The sequence below is a fragment of the Sapajus apella genome, unplaced genomic scaffold, assembly GCF_009761245.1.
Source record: "Sapajus apella isolate SASKATOON/1434 unplaced genomic scaffold, GSC_monkey_1.0 scaffold24, whole genome shotgun sequence".
Taxonomy (NCBI): domain Eukaryota; kingdom Metazoa; phylum Chordata; class Mammalia; order Primates; family Cebidae; genus Sapajus; species Sapajus apella.
In genome coordinates, this window is record NW_022436964.1 from 21,701,202 (window position 1) to 21,721,279 (window position 20,078).

The 20,078-nt window shown below is 39.0% G+C and overlaps 1 protein-coding gene across 2 annotated transcripts in view; it reads left to right on the top strand.

Annotated features, from left to right (window-relative positions):
• The window catches only part of PDCD1LG2 (programmed cell death 1 ligand 2), a 59,042-nt gene that overhangs the window by 19,845 nt on the left and 19,119 nt on the right, over positions 1-20,078 (top strand). For both annotated transcript variants that reach the window (XM_032291069.1, XM_032291068.1), the window contains exons 3-4: positions 3,176-3,481; positions 13,943-14,212. In XM_032291069.1, coding sequence (XP_032146960.1) covers positions 3,176-3,481; positions 13,943-14,212 — 576 coding nt within the window. The remainder of the gene's footprint in view (positions 1-3,175; positions 3,482-13,942; positions 14,213-20,078) is intronic.

A 20,078-nucleotide genomic window follows, 5' to 3' on the forward strand; every position in this document is an offset into this window, starting at 1 on the left:
TAGACCAACTAACAATCTTCTAGTTATTCTGAGCTATTCAGACACATGACTCATGTTTGCTAATTGCTCTTTCCTCTTGTAAATATTAGCTGAAAAATGTCACCTCTCTGACAAGTAGCATATTTTATGCTTATCACTCCTGGCACATAATCTTACAAAGCAGACAGGAGAAACAGGAAGAAAATTGACTTTAATTAAAGACCCAGAGAGTAAAGAGGGGAGTTCTGCTGTAAGCTAAGGGGAGTTCCAGAGGAAGTTGCATGTGTTCCCTCTCTCATGAGAAGAAAGCACAGTTCGGTAAATAAATTTGCTAAATAGATTCAACAGAGCCTCTACCCAAAGTCTTCTATTTAATTCTTGTTGTTATGCAGACTCAGCAGCTAACCTACCATGTAAGCCCCATTTTCTTCCCTGTTTCCTGTTTATCACATGTAATTAAACAAGATAAGTATTACAGAAGAGTAAAAGTAGTAGGTAATTCCTGAACTTGGCACATCGAAAATGGTTACTACATATTTGATGAATAGTTGGATATTCTTCTTCAAGGGCAGACTGGATTTGGTATCACGTGGCTCTGCATTAAGTTATAAGGGACTTAATAACTCAAGTATTTAAGGACGGCTTCCATCGTCAAGGGATCTGCCCTTAAGAGGGTCCCATTATGGGATTCTGAGGTGAGAGCTATTCCAAGTGTGCAGTGGATTGAAAAAAAAAAAAAAGGAGAATCATACAGGAAATCTCTTTTTACATGCATTATTCCAGGGTCTTTGCAACCTGGTCCAGCAACTGCAGATGTGATTAACATTGTTTTACACACATACACTCACCTTATAGCCCTGCCCCTGCCCCTCTCCTGCACAAAAGACTGCTGGGAATACATGAACTCCTCTCTGTAGAAAGGCACATTAATGTTCTAGCCATGGTTAAAATGGAACAGAGACAATCTATAAATGTAGTCATTTGATATAAATGTCAGTCATTTGAAATAAAGTTTGTGCCTATTACTATCAAGTGTGCTGTGTGGCAATTAAGAATGCCAATTTGTGTGATCACAGGCAAGTTGCAGTTTGATGAAAGGAAAGCAGAGGAGAATATATAGCCAGGGTCATCCTTCCTTGCTCCCTCTCTCTCTGCCTGTCATTTATTTGCCAAACTCTTCACTAGAACTTGATATGTGCTAGGTACTGCAGATATCAAAGCAAACTCAACCTGGTCTTTGCCTTTAAAGACTTGCAGGATAGTGATAAGAAAAACTTGAGTCAGAGGACAGCTGCAATGACAGTCATTCAAGCAAGAGAAAACCCAAGTTACTTATACTGTGAAATCTGATCAGAGAATTGGCTGTCCTGATTAGTAAAATATCCTGGAGGATAAAGATTGGTCATGCATTCCACATAAGAATTACCATTTTTCCAAGAATTAACATATGTACAAAAGAAAGGAATGAACATTTGCTGAGTGCCAACTGCCTGCCAGATCCAGGGACTTCACATGTATCACCTCGTCCAGCCTCACAACAATACTGAGAGGTAGAATCCAATCTCATTTGATAGATAAACAGGCTGAGGCTTATAGAGAGTAAAAGATGGAATCACAGTCAAAGCTTTCCTAACCCTGGAAGTCAGCATTTGAACCCAGGCTTACCTATCACTTGATCCTATGCTCTTCCATATATGCAAACAACTTCTTCAATAGCTAATGCTTAGAATAAGCCCCAAAATATTTGTTGAATGAATGATATGACTGAATAAATGAATGAATAAGTGAATGAAGCAAGCTCTACTGAACATACTTTGATCTAATCATCTGTGATTATTCAGAAACTGCTTCAACATTTTCCGATACCTCCATCATAATGAATACCCATTCATTAATGATGGAAGCAGCCTAATTTTGTTGCTTTTCATACTTTATTCATCCAAATACTACCTTCACTAGTTTTGTCATGTTTGGCCACTCCTTCTGCTATTTTTTATAGAACTATTTAAATCAATTCAACTTTTAAAAAATAAAACCATATACCCCTGTGGTAGATGAAAAACAGTATCATTTGCACTGGTAAATGGAGAATAGGAAGAAAAATAAATGCAGTGAAAATAAAGTAGTATTATCAAATTCTACCCAGACACTGTTATCTAGCTGGAAGCTTCCTGTTTGATTAAAAAGGAAAAATAGCCAATGTTAGAGGTGTGGAAGTCTAGTAGCAAATTATGTACAATTGAAGAATTAGAACAGAATTGAAAAGGGAATAAATTCCTCTCTGAATAATTTAACTCCCTTTAGGCTTTGATTTTGCCTCATCTAAAATCATCTTACATACTGCTAGTGGTACGTCCCTCACATTTTGGTAAACAGTGAGTGGAAACTATGGATTTTGAAGTCAAACATCTGACTTGCTCTGATTTTTAACTTTACTAACTGTATGTCCTGAAGTGAGCTGCTTGGAGCCAGTTTCCTCAACTATATAACCATAATGACAAAACATGTTTCATGGTCATGTTTTCAGTATGAAGCAATGCAGTTTTAAAGTACCTAGCACAGTGCCTGGGATGGAACATAGCAGGTATACATTAGATATCAGTTCCATTTTTCCTTTCCCTTTATTGTTAGAAAATACAAAGCATCTACAGTGGGCTTGTATGATGTGGTGGTTAGAAACACCTGATCTGATTCTGGCTGTGCAATATTGGGTAAGTTACTTAAGCTTTTTGTGCCTCAATTTTGTTTTCTGAAAAGAGGATAGAATATTATTATTTACCTTGCTGGCTTCTGGGAAGACTCAGTGAGACAATGTGTTAGCAGAGTGTCTGACAATTGTAAGAACTCAACAAGTAATAGTTATTATTGCTATCACTGGTGAGAAGAAGTGATATTTGACAGGAAAAGATATGGATTGAAGAAAATGAACCTGGAGAATAGGATGTGAAGGTAATTAAGTAACAAGAGCTCAGACCTTGATGGTAGGGAAGTCATAAGGAAGCATTTTGTTCTTATATGACAGATGACCTGGAATGACTGCAGGGCTTGGGGGATCAGGGACTGGAGGTGGGAGAGGCCTCTAAGAGCAAGCAGTGCTGTCCACCAGAAGCTGGAGTGCCCAGAGAGTAGCAAAGGGCAGTCAGTAGCACAGGAGGGAATGTTTGGAGGGGAAAGCTATGTCTTGTTTTCTTTTCAGCTTTATTCACAGTGACAGTCCCTAAGGAATTGTACATAGTAGAGCATGGCAGCAATGTGACCCTGGAATGCAACTTTGATACTGGAAGTCATGTGAACGTTGGAGCAATAACAGCCAGTTTGCAGAAGGTGGAAAATGATACATCCTCACACCGTGAAAGAGTCACTTTGCTGGAGGAGCAGCTGTCCCTAGGGACGGCCTTGTTCCATATACGTCAAGTCCAAGTGAGGGACGAAGGACAGTACCAATGCATAATCATCTATGGGGTCGCCTGGGACTACAAGTACCTAACTCTGAAAGTCAAAGGTGAGTGGTGTCGAGACTACAGTCCATGGGAGCATCTCTCCAACAGAGGACCTGCAAGTCACAGAAACCCATTAAAGGTAGCTTAAACAAAAACAAGGAGGATGCTTTTAAGGAGACAGGGCTATTTCAAAGAAAACAAAAGGAGACAGAGCTATTTCAAAGAAAACAAAAGAAGACTTTGGGTAGAGATCTGCTCAGAAATAATTTATGACATCTGAGTACAAAGTAGATGAAGTAAAAGTGAAAGGGGGGTAGAAGCTGCAGGGATAAAATGGGACTGGAGGAAGCCAGGAAAATTCATCCTTAAAATGTGGGGGGGTGTGAAAAATAATTTGGCCTAATTCACAATTCTCTCATGGAACATGCCTGACTTGATTATTAAGGTACTCTTTTTCAATAGTTCATATCCTGAATCCAGAGTTTTTAAAACCATGGTTTGCCACCCATTAATGGATTAAAATATCCATTTAGTGAGTAGCAACCAGATGCATGTTTCCCACCCTTTAAAAAATAATGAATAGAAGAGGATAGAGTGGATTAGAAGACATCACAGAGTAGCACTGAGTACCACAAAACTCATTTCTGGGGTGGGTGTGTGTGTGTGCACGTATGTGTGTGTGTGTGTGTGTGTGTGTGTGTGTGTGTGTGTGTGTGTGTGTGTATTGGGTCACGGTATAAGATTTTTTTTCTTACTTTGGATTATAAAAAGTTACAAGTCTGGCCAGGCTTCGTGGCTCACGCCTGTAAGCCCAGCACTTTGGGAGGCCGAGGAGGGTGGATCATGAGGTCAGGAGTTCAAGACCAGCCTGGCCAACATGGCGAAACCTCGTCTCTACTAAAAATACAAAAATTAGCCAGGCATAATAGTGGGCTCCTGTAATCCCAGCTACTTGGGAGGCTGAGGCAGGAGAATAGCTTCAACAACCCAGGAGAAGGAGGTTGCAGTGAGCCAAGGTTGAGCCATTGTACTCCAGCCTATGCGACAGAGCAAGACTGTGTCAAGGAGTGTGGGAGGGGGGAAGTTACAAGTTTGGAAAACTCTGCTCAAGTGCAAGCCCTATTTATTTGGAAAACACTGCTCAAGTGCAGGTGAAGTAGCTGAGATCCAGAGAAGGCAAGTGGGTAGCCAAAGAGAGTCCCATGAAGCCTACAGCTGTCCCCATTCCTCTGAATTCAGGCCTCTCTCCACCCTAGCACAAGTCAAAAATCTAAATATAAAGGGAATCTTCACAATCTTGTTTGTTCTAGAAAAGGCCATTTGGGGAAACACATACAACTACAAAAGATAGATTTTGCTTGTTCTTTGGCTTAGGGTCTCCAGGCTTCATTGAGTGCTCTGAGATAAACGATGCCAGTATTTCTCTGGCCTCTCCCCTCCCACACATTGGACTTCAGATTGTCTGTTCTGTCTTCTAGAGAGTCTGTGGATTTGGGCCCCGAAAAACCATTAACCTTGGCGGAAACTGTTTGACTTTATGATCTGTTACAAAGAAGGGCAAGCTAGAGGGACTGGACATGAGGATGAATATTGTGTACACCCTTGTCCTTAGGCAGGTTATTTTGCCTTTCATAACCTCACATTTTGCTTATTTGTAAAAGAAGAACAATAGTAGTACCTACCACACAGGATTGTTGTCAACATTATGAGAAGTAATGAACATAAAGAACTGAGCATGCTACCTGGCATATAAAAAGTGTCCAGAGATCTGGTTAAAAGACCCTCACTTGTTACAGGGACAGTGACCTCCTCACACCTCAACCATCAACGAATCACCAGCAAAGCCACTGGCCTAGATGTAACCGTTTTCTATCTTTATTACATTTCCTATAACCAGGCAGCAGCTGGGAGGAACTCTAGAACACTGAAGTTAGTCTGAGTTCCCTTAATATAAGGCTGTACATTCTTAGGATACCTTGATGTACTTAAATCTCTGCAACCCTAAATCACCCACCTCTGTTTTTATTGATCTCTGCCTGAAGGCTGTATTAATGGGCCAGGCCTTCTGCCCATTCTCTGAAGCTGGGGACTGTCTCTCATTCGCGGGGAGGCACTCTGCCTACTCCTCATCTAGACCACAGATTTCTCAGTTGTGGAGAGATTTGTTCCTAGTATTAGTAATGGTCATCAAACTGGGATATTTGGGGATCACAAAGACTTTTCAAGGGATATACGGGCACAGGCAGTTTTAGGAAGTGAGTTTCTAGATCCTCATCTTCCCCAAATTGACGAGCCTGAGAATGTGCCTGCCAGGCAAGGCTCTTGGGGTTCCTCTGAAACACTTCCTCTTTTAAGGCTACCACTCACTCATCATGAATATAGTCCATTGTCCCAGGGGTGAAACCCTCTATGGTGTTAAACAAAAGAATGATTGGGAACATTGACACCTCATGGAACTGTTATGACTAAAAACATTTTGCAAATAAGGTGGTATCAAATGTTCTGCTTTCAACAAAATTGAAGGAGGCTCTACTAAAGCTAATAGCTGATAATCAAAACTAAGTAATTTTTGCCATGTAAATCAGGTCAAAGAGTGAAATGACATTGCTGTAACAAAACTGTTCCATTCCCATTGATTTACTTATACGAACAAGATTCCTTAGCCCTTATAAGCTACAAAAAACTGAAAAATGGAAATGGAATTGATGCTGAATTCTATCATACAGAATTATTCCGACCATGTCATGTACTTCCTCAGATTCATGAATAATTTGAAAAAAAGAGCCATATCCATCTCATTAAGAAACACATTTCCAATAAATTTTCATCTTTCATGTTTAAAAATTATCAATATTCATAACATTTAACATTTTGATCAAATATGTGTTGATGATAATAGAAATTAGATCTCAATGCAGAAAATTTTCAGCCCTTAAAGCTTCATAGTCACAAGAGAAAAGTTTTAATTTCAATAGCTATAAATATTTTGTTGTAAAGACATCTAATGATAATCAATACAAAATCTGTCAAACAAAAATATGTTACATTAGGATAAACTTCTGTAGGCAAGGTGAAATTGGAAGTGAGGTTCAAGGAATGAAAATAAACAATTTAGACAGAAAAGAATTTTTTCATTTAATAATTTATTTACTTTTACTTAGAGGGGGTTGAATTGATTAGATTCCTCACCTAAAACGCCTCTCTGATTTGTCTTATTTATTCATTCTGTTTTATCCACATTCTCCAGTCTCATTCACCTTTTTTTACCACAGGAAATTATTCCAGTGTGTTTCATATATATTCTTTGGTTTGTAAGAATTTATATATGTGTATATATATATATATATACACATATATATATATATAAATTTATATATGTATTCATATATATGAATTTATTTATATATACATGTCAATTTCTAAAATATATATATTTATTATATATATTTTATATATAATATAAATTAATATAAATTTATTATATGTAAATTATATATAATAAATTCATATATATTTTTTAAAAATTGATACATTAGTTTATTGTGAAAACATGATTATAAGCAATAACAGACATCCGGTAGAAAAGATTCTGATGTTATCTGTACCTTCTTTTGAGACCAGTTTTTGGGTATATGTGAAATGTATTTTATCTTTTTTTAAATTGACAATAATTATACATATTTATGGGGTACATAGTGATGTTTCAATACATACGATGTACAGTGATCAGATTGGGGTAATTAGCATATCATCATCTCAAATATTTATAATTTCTTTGTGTTGAGAACATTCAATATCCTCCTCCTAGCTATTTGAAACCGTATATTGTTGTTAAATATTTGTATGTATTTTTCAAGGATGACGTTGCATATAAAAGATAACTTCTTTGATATTTAGACAGCTTTGGATACATATGTAAGAGTAAAATAACTGTTTTACTAAAAAATATATTCATAAGATGCTAAACATTATATGCTTTTCCAGCGTAGAAACTTATAAAAAATTCTGAGAATTGACTTAATAGGTGAGAAGAGCATACTGCATCGTACTTATTTTAGAAGGAATACAAGCAAAAAAAAAATTTGAAGGCCATCACCTAAAAGTATCCTACCCTGATCCAGGGTCTCCAAAAGAGGCAAGATAGATCTGGGGCCCCAGTGAGGCCTCCCATGAATGAAGTAGGACTAGAAGAAGGATGTGCTTTTACCTTAAAATGACTGATCCATGGCATAAAGCTTGAAAATGAGTTTGTTAATAGCACTTTGTTGATGTCTGGACAGAAATTCTTATCAAATATAGTGAAGAGAGTTAATTTCAAACGGAAAGGAAAAAAATATGAAGTGGAGTGGCTGGAGATTCTAGGAGACAGTGATAAAGGACTATGGTTTCTGAAAAGCCAGGTAGCATCTACATTACTGAGGGCAATCTGTCTGAGGAAGAGGAGGCAGCATGGCTGAAGAACAGAGAGGCCCTAGGAGGCCACAGGTCTCTCAGAGAAGCTGGGGTTGAGAACTGGTCTGTGCAAAAGTTTCCAGACAGGGCTGCAGAGCAAGCACTAAAAACAACAACACCAAGGGCCAACCCATCCTGAAGGCCTGGGCAGGGCAGGGGGATGAGGGGAGCCAACACCAGGAATGGGCTGAAGCTCACAGAAATACTTCAAACCAGAAACAATGGATTTAAACTATATCCTACAACAAATAGGCTTAACAGATATCTACAGAACATTCTACCCAACAATTGCCGAATATACATTCTATTCATCAGCATTCTCCAAGATAGATCATATAATAGACCATAAAACAAGTCTCAGTAAATGTAAGAAAATCAAAATTATATCAAGTACTTTCTTAGATTACAGTGGAGTAAAACTGGAAATCAACTCCAAAAGGAACCTTCAAAACCATGCAAGTACATGGAAGTTAAATAACCTGCTTCTGAATGATCACTGGGTGAACAAAGAAATCAAGATGAAAATTAAAAAATTCTTTGAACTGAATGATAATAGTGACACAACCTATCAAAATTCTGGAATACGGCAAAAGCAGTGCTAAGAGAAATGTTCATAGCATTAAATGCCTACATCAAAAAGTCTGAAAAAGCACAAATAGGCAATCTAAGGTCACATCTCATGGAACTGGAGAAACAAGAACAATCCAAGCCCAAGCCCAGCAGAAGAAAAGAAATTACAAACATCAGGTAGAACTAAATGAAATTGAAACAAACAAACAAAAATACAAAAGAGAAATGAAACAAAAATCTGGTTATTTGAAAAGATAAATAAAATTGATAAACTAGAAAAGAAGAGAGAAGATCCAAATCATCTCAATTAGAAACAAAATGGGAGATATTACTACGGATAGCACAGAAATACAAAAGATTATTCAAGGCTACTATGAATACCTTTATATGTATAAGCTAGAAAATCTAGAGGATATGAAGAAATTCCTGGAAATATACAGCACTCATAGATTAAACCAGGAAGACATAGAAACTCTGAACAGGTCAATAACAAGCAGCGAGACTGAATGGTAATTTTAAAAATTGTCAACAACAAAAAAAAGTCCAGGACCAGATTCACAGCTAAATTCTATCAGACATTCAAAGAAGAATTGGTACCAATCCTGTCGACACTATTCTACAGGATAGAAAAAGAGAGAATCCTCTCTGAATCATTATTTGAAGCCAGTAGCACCCTAATACCAAAACCAGGGAAAGATATAACAAAAAAAAAAAAAAAAGAAAACTACAGACCAATATTCCTGATGAACATAGATGCAAAAATCCTCAATAAAATACTTGCTAACCAAATCCAACAACATATCAAAAAGATAATCCACCATGATCAAATGGGTTTTATACCAGGGATGAAGGGATGGTTTAACATCCACAAGTTAATAAATGTGATACACCACATAAACAGAATTAAAAACAAAAATCACATGAACATCTCAATATATCTAGGAAAATCTTTTGACAAAATCTAGCATTCTTTATGATTAAAACCCTCAGCAAAATCAGCATAGAAGGGACATATCTTAAGGTAATAACAGCCATCTGTGACAGACCCACAGCCAACATTATACTGAATGGGGAAAAGTTGAAAGCATTCTCCCTAAGAATTAGAACAAGACAAGGATATCCACTTTCACCACTTTTATTCAACATAGTACTGGAAGTCCTAGCCAGAGCACTCAAAGGCAAAGAAATAAAGGGCATCCGAATTGGTAAAGAGGAAGTCAAACTGTTGCTATTTGCTGATGATAAGATCATATACCTAGAAAGCCCTAAGGGCTCATCCAAAAAGCTCTTAGAACTGGTAAACAAATTCAGCAAAGTTTCAGGATACAAAATTAATGTACACAAATCAGTAGCTCTGCTATATGCCAACAGCAACCAATAGCTGCAAAAACAAAATGTAATACTTAGGAATATACCTAACCAAGAACATGAAAGACTTCTACAAGGAAAACTACAAATCACTACTGAAAGAAATCATAGATGACACAAAATGGAAATATATCCCATGTTCATGAATGGGTAGAATCAGCATTGTGAAAATGACCATACTGGCAAAAGCAATCTATAAATTCGATGCAACAAAATACTCCCATCATTCTTCACAGAACTAAAAAAAACAATCCTAAAATTCATGTGGAAACAAAAAAGAGCCCACATAGCCAAAGCAAGAAAGACTAAGCAAAAAGAACAAACCTGGAGGCAGCACATTGCCTAACTTCAAACCATACTATAACACCATAGTCACAAAAATAGCATAGTACTGGTATAAAAATAGGCACATAGACCAATGGAACAAAATAGAGAACCGATAAATAAAACCAAATACTTATAGCCAACTGATCTTTGACAAAGCAAACAAAAACATAAAGTGGGGAAAGGACACCCTATTCAACAAATGGTGCTGGGATAATTGGCAAGCCACAGAAGAATGAAACTGGATCCTCACATCACACCTTATACAAAAATCAACTCAAGATGGCTCAAAGACTTTAAGACCTGAAACTATAAAGAAGGTGTTTTTCTTTGAGCAGTAAGTCAGATAACTTGAATTTCTAGAGTACTTCCACTACTTAAATACTAAAATTTACTCATCTTTTCCTAAGAATATCACCCTCAGTCCAGCTTCCTCACTATGGCAAGCAATTTCTTTCAGCCACTTCCCAAATAAGATGCTGTGGAGACATTTCTGATACTGCAAAAATGTAGGATGCGGGATCCTGTCCCTTCCCCAAACCTTACTGATTCTTGTAGCTGAAGATCTCTCTGTCTCTCCCTATCTGCTCCCTCATGTATCCTAAGTCAAAGCCTCAGCCAAGCTCCCAATTCCTGGCATCCCCACTTCTGCAATCACTTCTCAACTAGGACACCAAGATTAGCTTCTTGTCCCAAGCAGGAGTGGGTCACACCCTCACCCACAGTAGAACAAACCCACTCTGCTTCTGTTTATTCTACTTCAGTCCCCAAACGTTTTGAGAATTTACAGAAATAATCTGCAGTGTGATAATATAAAATGATTACAGAAGACATCAAACCAAGGGAAAGTAAGTGTAGATAAATAACATAAATGAGAGATAAAGTGAGTACTTGAAATGCACACTTCAGATACTGTTTGATTGTAAAAGATAGGCCAAAGTTTTGGCTTCAAGAAGACTGGTGAGTCTAACAGGTCAAGTCTTTCAGTAAGCTGCTTCAGAGCCTGAATCATCTCATCTTCTCCTAGTGCTGGGTGTTCCTAAGTCACCCAGGAGAACATATTCCTCTACCTGCTTATGTTGCTCCATCCCTAGACATCTGCAATTACACAGAGACACATCTTCTTATGGTGATTCCAATGCAGAATGTACTTACAAAATAGGAATGTGAATTTTACCTACCTCATAGGGTTTATGTATCATTTAAATTCAATCATGTATTATATGTATTATGTATATTTATGTATTAAGGGGAAAGATGTCAGAGCTTTTTAGGACATACCAGTAGGCCCAGCTAGGTGTGCTGACCTGACCACATGGAGAAAAACTTCCAAGGAGAGCCAAAGTGCCCACAGGTTCTGGTGGATGTTTCATAGTGCAGTGACCCTGCTCTCTAGTGAACTCAGATCTAGTGGGTATTGTTTGCTATAATGAATCAAATTATCAACTCTTAACATGGAGACCCACAACACAGGAGGGGAACAGAGGGACAAAAATTGTGAAGAAGGGCACGGACATTCCTTCTCTTCCACAGGATGTAAAAGGACATGGCACAAAGTTCAACACATAGAAAACAATAAGTAAATCATACACATCAGATGGTTTTCACACAGTTGTTACCATTATTTTAATGTGAAACTGCTTTTCACAAAGTTTATACCTATTTATACTTCCAACAATTTAGGAGAAAAAAGTTTTATCACACCTTTGCCTTTACTTCAAGACTACCCTTACTTCAAAAACTGTATTAAAATTTATTTTCTTTAAGGACTATTTCCTACCTAATGAAAGCCAGTGCTCATTCCCTCTTCCTCTAACCAAAAATCAACAGGTGACCTCCCACACTGCCTGGTAACTACATATGGTGTTGATATTTGTTTATTTTTAGCTATAAATAAGACCATCGGACAGTTTGTTCTTGCGGCTTCTAGTCTCTCTCAAAATCTTGTCTATTTTATTTATTTTTAAAGTTTTTACAAAGTTATAAAGTTTTAATTTTAAAATTTATTTTTAACTGTCAATAATGTATATTTATGAGGTACACTGTGATGTTTTGATCTTTCTCTCTCTCTCTCTCTCTCTCTCTCTCTCTCTCTATATATATATATATATATATATATATATATATATATATATAAAATAGAGTCAGTCAAGCCAGGCACAGTGGCTCACACCTGTAATCCCAACACTTTGGGAGGCCAAGGCAGGCGAATCACCTGAGGTTAGGAGTTCAAGACCAGCCTGACCAACATGGTGAAACCCTGTATCTACTAATAATACAAAAAATTAGCCAGGCGTGGTGGCAGGTGTCTGTAATCCCAGCTACTCAAGAGACTGAAGCAGGAGAATCGCTTGAACCCCGGAGGTGGAGGTTGCAGTGAGCCGAGATCATGCCACTGCACTCCGGCCTAGGCAACAAGTGCAAAATTCCATTAAAAAAAAAAAGAATAAATCAAGCTAATTAACATATCTATCACATCACCAAGTTTTTTTTGTGTGTGGTGAGAATGTAAAAAATTGATGCTTTGAGCAAATTTGAATATATAATACATTATTATTAACTGTAATCATCATGCAGTGCAATAGATCACCATAACATTTTCCTCCATTCTGAGACTGAACAACATTTTCCCTTTCCCTTTCCCTCCCCAACCCCAGCCTCTGATAACTACCTTTCTACTCTGTTTCTATGGTATATTCTTTTTCAGATTTCACAAATAAATGACATCATACATTATCTGTCTTTTTGTGCCTGGCTTATTCAACTCAGCATAATACCCTTCAGTTCCATCCATGTTGTCATGAATGACAGATTTTACTTCTTTCTAAGGGCTGTATAGTATTCCATTTTGTATGCATGCCACATTTTCTTTATCCATTCTCTGTTAATGGACACTTAGGTTAGTTCCACATCTTAGGTATTGTGAATCATGCTGAAATGAACATAGGAGTACAGATATCTCTTCAACATACTAATTCCAATTCCTTTGGATATATACTCCAAAGTAAGATTGCTGGATCATGTAATTCTATTTTTAGTTTTTTGAGGAACCTATATACTATTTTCCAAAATGATTATACTTAGATCTCAGCTTTCTTGAGAGCAGAGAGCCATATCTGATTGATTCACTTAGCATATACTGCAAAGAAGCATGTGTGTGCATGAACTGTATGTGTTTGTGTATATGTATGTGTATGTGTTGGGGAGAAGTGCAGAATAAATACACCCAACTCTTGACTATTTATAGACATTATATAGGTCTTTTTTTTTCTTCTCTTCTTAATCTCAAAGAAAACAGAGGAAAGGAGGAAGTGAAAAGTAAATTTTTGACTGAATATGTTTGAAAAAGTACCAAATAAAGTGAGATAATATAGTGATTTTAATTTTTCCATCCTCTTTCTGGCCCTCAATTGTGAAATAATTTACACCACTATAAGAAAGATGCCACAGATTGTGGTAGCTTAGACCACTGCTGAGATCTGGAATCAGAATTCCAATTGTTCAAATATTGGTTCTGCCAGTTATAAGCTCTATGACTATGAGCAAAATATTCAACTTCTCTATCTTCAGTTGCCCTCAACAAAAATTGGGAATGTCAATGATGCCATCTTCATTGCACTGTATGAATTAAATAATTCAATGTGTGGAAAATAACATGATATCAGGGACATAGAACATGTCTACAAATGATAACCATTATTACTTAATATCGATAGTGATCATTTTATTCATTTCACATGGCATTAAGTACCAAGCTTTATAGGAATCAGAAAATAAAGTCTTATTTCTTTTTCTTCTTTATTGTCCAGCTCCCTACAGGAAGATACACACTCACATCCTAAAGGTTCCAGAAACAGATGAGGTAGAGCTCACCTGCCAGGCTACAGGTTATCCTCTAGCAGAAGTATCCTGGCCAGACATCAGCGTTCCTGCCAACACTAGCCACTCCAGGACCCCTGAAGGCCTCTACCAGGTCACCAGTGTTCTGCGCCTAAAGCTACACCCTGGCAGAAACTTCAGCTGTGTGTTCTGGAATGCTCCTGTGAGGGAACTTACTTTGGCCAGCATTGACCCTCAAAGTAAGAGCCACCCCCCTTCCTATGTCTGTCAGTCAGGATTCAAGCAAGAAACAGATGGCACACTCGAGTGATTTGAAGAGTGTAGTAAAGGGACTATTTACAAAGATGTGATCAGCATTTGGAGAAATGACAAAGGATAGTGCAGAACACCGGGGCTTCAATATTGGGGGAGCAATTACTACTGTTGGAGAAGTTACTGTAATCAGAAGGCAGCTATAGGGAAAGCCCCACTTCACAGGCGCTGTAGCCACAAAATAGGGAAGCTGCTACCTGCGGCAACTCCAAAGGGTGGAAGCTGGGTGAATGAAGATGCCAACCCCATTCTCCTCCCACCCTCTAATCTCCTGCTAGTGCCTCCCATTGGCTGAACCCAGCTAGAAGTCAGAGAATATGAAAGTCCACTGTTGTATTCCACAAAAGTCAACTTCTTAGGGCTCAGAGCAGTGTTGAAGTGTACAGAATAGATATGGGGAGGAAACAGAAAGTATCCAGCACAATAGCTAATCACTGTGGCTCATGCACAGTGTCATAAGCCAGCAGGATGAAAAGGACTTTGCTGTATTTGCTGCCAGTCAGCTGGTTATGGGTTTTTTTCCAAGAAATTTGGTCTCTTACAAAATCCTTCAGAGCCTTGACTGGCTATGCTGGATATTTTTGAAAGTGATTCCATACTTTTGAACTTCATATACCAGCAGAATTTCAAACAATCTTGGGAGAATAACAACTTATACTTGCCAAGTAAGGATAACTAACATCTAACATCACAATCATTTCATAAGAGACAGGTAATTTCATCACTGGGTACATATGTTTCCTAATGCTCCTATATCAAGTTACCACAAACTTCACAGTTTAAGATAACACAGATTTACTATCTGGTATTTATGGAGGTCAGAAAGCCAGACCTGAGTTTCACTGGGCTCAAATCAAGATGTCAGCAGGATTGCAGAGGCCCTAAGGGAAGAGTCCATTTTCCTGTCTTTTCCAGCTGCTAGAGGCCACCTGCATTCATTGCCTCATGGCCCCTCCTTCTATCTTCAGAGGCAGCAACCCTATCACTCAGCCCTCTGCTTCTATCACCACATCTCTCTCTCTCTCTCTCTTTTTCTTTTTTTTTTTTGAGATGGAGTCTTACTCTGTCACCCAGGCTGGAGTACAGTAGCATGATCTTGGCTCACTGCAATGTCCGCCTCCCGGGTTCCAGCAATTCTCTACTGTCTCAGTCTCCTAAGTAACTGGGATTACAGGTGCCTACCACTACGCCTGACTAGTTTTTGTATTTTTAGTAGAGATGGCCATGTTGGCCAGGCTGGTCTCAAACTCCTGACCTCAGGTGATCCGCCCACCTTGGCCTCCCAAAGTTCTGGGATTATAGGCATGAGCCACTGCTCCGGGCCACCACATCTGTTTCTTTAACTAGCATGTTTCTCTCTTCCACCTCTTAAGGACCCTTCTGATTGCATTAGGTACTCCATCCCCCCCAGTTATTCAGGGTGATCTTCCCATCTCAAGGTCCATCTGCAAAACTCCTTTGCCATGTAAGGTGACATATTCACATGTTTCAGAGATTAGAACATGACATCTTTGGGGAGAGCCATCCTTTTATCTTCTCTACTGAGAAGGGATATACTTTCAGAATAAGGACAGTCCCTAGTACTGATTCGATTTGGCTTTATAGAAAATTCACTATCTTGTCATTGTATTTCACATTTTGCCCTTTGTCTTAGTTGGGTAAGACAGAGCCTACAATAAGAACTTGTGTGGCATGCAGGTATTTAATTTGCAGTCCCAGAGGGAAGAAGCAAGAGATTTGGGAGTTTAAGAGAGGATAATGTAAGAGTATATTATCAAAGTTGTTTGTGTAGGCAACAGAAACTCAAATATTCAAGGACCAGCATGTAGATAGCCTCCTAAGATATATTCTCAAAGAACTGCAGGTGGAAGGACTTGTTTATCTGCTTCATGCCCATTGGTTGACAGGAATATGAACTCCATTCTGCTGCTGAGCTAGACATGCATGTGGGCTGAGTGAGCTCTCTCCAGCATCTGTAGCATCAGAAAAGTCACAGGGAAGAAAGAAAAGTATCCAGTTTAAGGTGAATTATTGACCTTAAAGTGAGTGTAAGCCCACCCAGAACTCTACCTCAGCTGGCTGAAGTGAGAGGTGAGGCTGAGAGGAAGTAAGGCAGGACTGCAATGTCCCCGTTTATACTGTTCAAATCCACTCATGCCCTACATTAAGTCTGCTCTGTCACTGAGACTTCTAGCTGGGATGCAGCCACAATCTCTGCAAAAGATTTAATATGCACCAGTTTGTGGAACAAGCTGCAGTTCCTGATGCTGCTGTTGATCCCAAGCCACAGTTTATATTTGTTGTCTCACTCATCCACCATACATTCCAGATTTCCCTCACCTAACACCTCAGATGGAACAGTTTCTTTGCTTGATAGAGTGACCCAGACTTTTGACCCCAAGAGATCTGAGCTTTTGATCAGCATGTCCTTAACAGACTGGGGTTGTTACAAGTATCTTTTCATTATCACTGGACACGGAAGTAAAAATAACCAGTCAATCAATGAATCCCTGAGTTCTAGACATATTCTTCCTTGTCTCCATTATGTAGTGGTGTTCAAGATTTTCATGACTATCAAGATTGATTACTCCAACAGTATGGTAATTTTTTTCTTTGCCCACCGGTTTGCCAATATAAGCTCCAGGTGACCAGGCCAGTAGCACAGCATTGGATGCAGTAGAACAAGCACAGTGTCCCCTGCTAGAATTCCCTATAGGAAGCCAGATCTTTGATCCAGCAGAGCCTAAATTTGTGGGGTTGAGTGAACTTTTATAGATGAGTCATTGGGAATAATGGTGAGAGAAGCCAACCTGCAGCATTGGAATATCCCTGGTACAGATGAAGAATATGTTTGAGGAGGTTGTCAGGAGGAAGTTAGACCCTGCACAGAACTATCACCATCAAGTACAGATGGGGTGAGGCAGACAGGGTATGAACTAAGGCCTCAGAGATATCTGATGCTTTATCCCAAATTAAAATTAATTTTTTCATGGAGTGACACTGATCCACAAACCAGACTCTAAGAACTTTGCAGTGACTAAATACCCATCTCATCATTACTTTCCTAGTATTTTCTTCTGGAAAAAATTCTTCCCCGATACAGTTTTCAGAGGCAGCTAGATGCACTGTCACCTCTTTCCTCTTCCCACTTCCCTACCTATCCACAACTTACTACCCAATGCCAACACTAAAGTTAGCCCAGTTTCTTTCTAACTAAATTATTAGTTTAGAAAGAAAGAGAGGAGACACGCTAAGGACCTTAGAGGCTAGGCATGGTGGTTCATGTCTGTAATCCCAGCACTTTGGGAGGCCACGACAGGAGGATCACTTGAGCCCAGTAGATTGAGATTACAGTGAGCTATAATTGTGCCACTGTACTCCACTCCAGCCTGGGCAACAGAGTGAGACTCTGTCTCCAAAAAAGAAAAGGAAAGGGGAGGGAAGGGGAGTGGAAGGAAAGAAAGAAATTAGAAATCCATCAATTTTAGGACCAACTTCAGGTAAAAATAATGAATTAGGCAAGTTGGTCTTTCAACATTCTCTATCTCTCTTTACATCATGGTTAAAACCATAGACTTGTCACCTCAGGAGAAATGAACTCTAATTCATACTAAAGCTAAAGCCTCTAAAGAGGCTTAAATATGAGCAATCCCAGGAGAAGTTTTTTCCCCTGGAATTGTTTATTCAACTGTCCTTTGTTATGTGGAATTTCCTGCCTTGTTAAGTGTAGGCTAGTACTTTGGATGAATTGTAGTTTTCTAGAAAGACACTTCTTATTTAAGAACCTCTCCAAGGAAATAGGGGCCTGTATAAGATGAATTTAGAAATAACTAGAGTCCACCCTTTGCACCACTGATTATGTCAGTGTGTTATTCTGCATGGTAGAGAAGGGAAAGGGCAGTCCAACCATTGCTCTGGAAGCCTTTATGCTGTGAGAAGTTAACAGTGGAGTAAAATGGCCACCTGCCCCGCTCTCTTCATGGGAGCCAACACAGCTGACTAAATAGTCAACAACCATGGGAGAGACCTGTGGTATCTTCATCAGAGCTCAGGATCTCCTAGGGTATCACTCATAAATGCAGCCATCAGGGAGATGGAGAAATCTTTGTACAGCTAGAAATTCTCAACCTGGTTTTACCCATCCTTCCCAGCTTTGTATTCATCCTACTGTTCTCTGACATGGATCCTCTGCTTCATTAAGCATCCCTTCCTCATCACATGCTCTCTGAACTTGGTTGCACCTTTTCTACTTCCATGCTTTCTTTGTTCAGGTTTTTCCACATAAATATCATTATTTCACTCCTCTACCAGCTCCAAACCCACCCTCTCTCTGGGGCAGATCAGTCACTCCTGGACACAAGGGGGTCTTTCCCTCATCTCACATTTTGAGACCTATTACCTGGACCATATGTTTGCCTTGTAACTATTCTTGCCTTTTTAATTGCTATTTTATTTTCCATGTAGTTTTATTGTTCACACAGGTCTAAAGAAAAAACAGAGTCCTCTGTTCATAATAAGTGCTCAACAAATGTTGGGTTGATGGGTTGAGACTTGATCTTAGATAATCTCAGTTCCATCATCCCTGCTACCAGACTGTGTGGACAGCCAGGTCAGAGCAGCCAAATGATATTTTAGTTTGTGGCACAAATACTAGCAACAAAATAACCAAAGTCACACATCCGCCTATGAGTTCCTTGCTTCTATTTCTCAAGGGCATTTTTAGGTTGTCTTATGACTGTTCCCTTTCTACTCATTCTCACAAATTGAGCTGTTGACTGCTGTGACCCATGAGCTTCTCCAGAATTCAATGTATACAATTAACACAGAAATGACAGTATTGGGGGGTGGAGGGTGCCTGTAATCCCAGCTACTCAAGAGGCTGAGGCAGGACACTCTCCAGTGACTCTTAGAATGGATGACTGAACATTCCAAATTTCAAGAAGAAGTTAGGGAGCAACAACAGATCATTTTCCTTTTGAAATAGGGTTTCTTCTGCTCAGCCAGTTGTTGTATTTTCATTAGGAAATGGAATGGGACTAGAGCACAAAAAATAAATATAAAGGGACCCTTGTGGGGCTGGTAGAAAAGAGAAGCCTTTCTAGGAGACCTAGAAGTGACTCCAGGCAGTGGTTGAGGGCATGGGCTCTGATGTCAGACAGGCTTAAATTTCAAACCCTCTCTTTACTACCTATTAGTTTTGAGAAACTGAATATCCTACTTAGCCACTCTAGCACTCTGTCTCTCATGCGTAGAATGAGGGTGAGTACTGACAGATAGCTTATGTGGTTATCATGAGGATTAAATGAAATGTGCTTGTAAAGTGCTTAGTACTCAGAAAGTGTGCAAACAGGAAAAACATTTGGTATCGCTAGCAAGTTGCATGCCTTACTTGTGATTCATGAAGTTGTAGCAAGGACAAGACAAATATCGTTTGCCATTGCATCATTTTATCATTGCTAAAGAGTATGCAATTATTGGCCAGGTGCAGTGGCTCATGCCTGCAATCCTAGCACTTTGAGAGGCCAAGCTGGGTGGATTGCTTGAGGCCAGGAGTTCAAAACCAGCCTGGACAACATGGTAATACCCCGCCTTTACTAAAAATACAAAAAAAAAAAAAAAAAAAAAAAAAAATTAGCCAGACATGGTTCCAGGTGCCTGTAATCCCAGCTACTCAAGAGGCTGAGGCAGGTTGAGGCAGGAGAACCTGGGAGGCGGAGGGAGCCAAGATTGCACCACTGCACCCCAGCCGGGACAACAAGAGTGAAACTCTGTCTCAAAAAAAAAAAAAAAAAA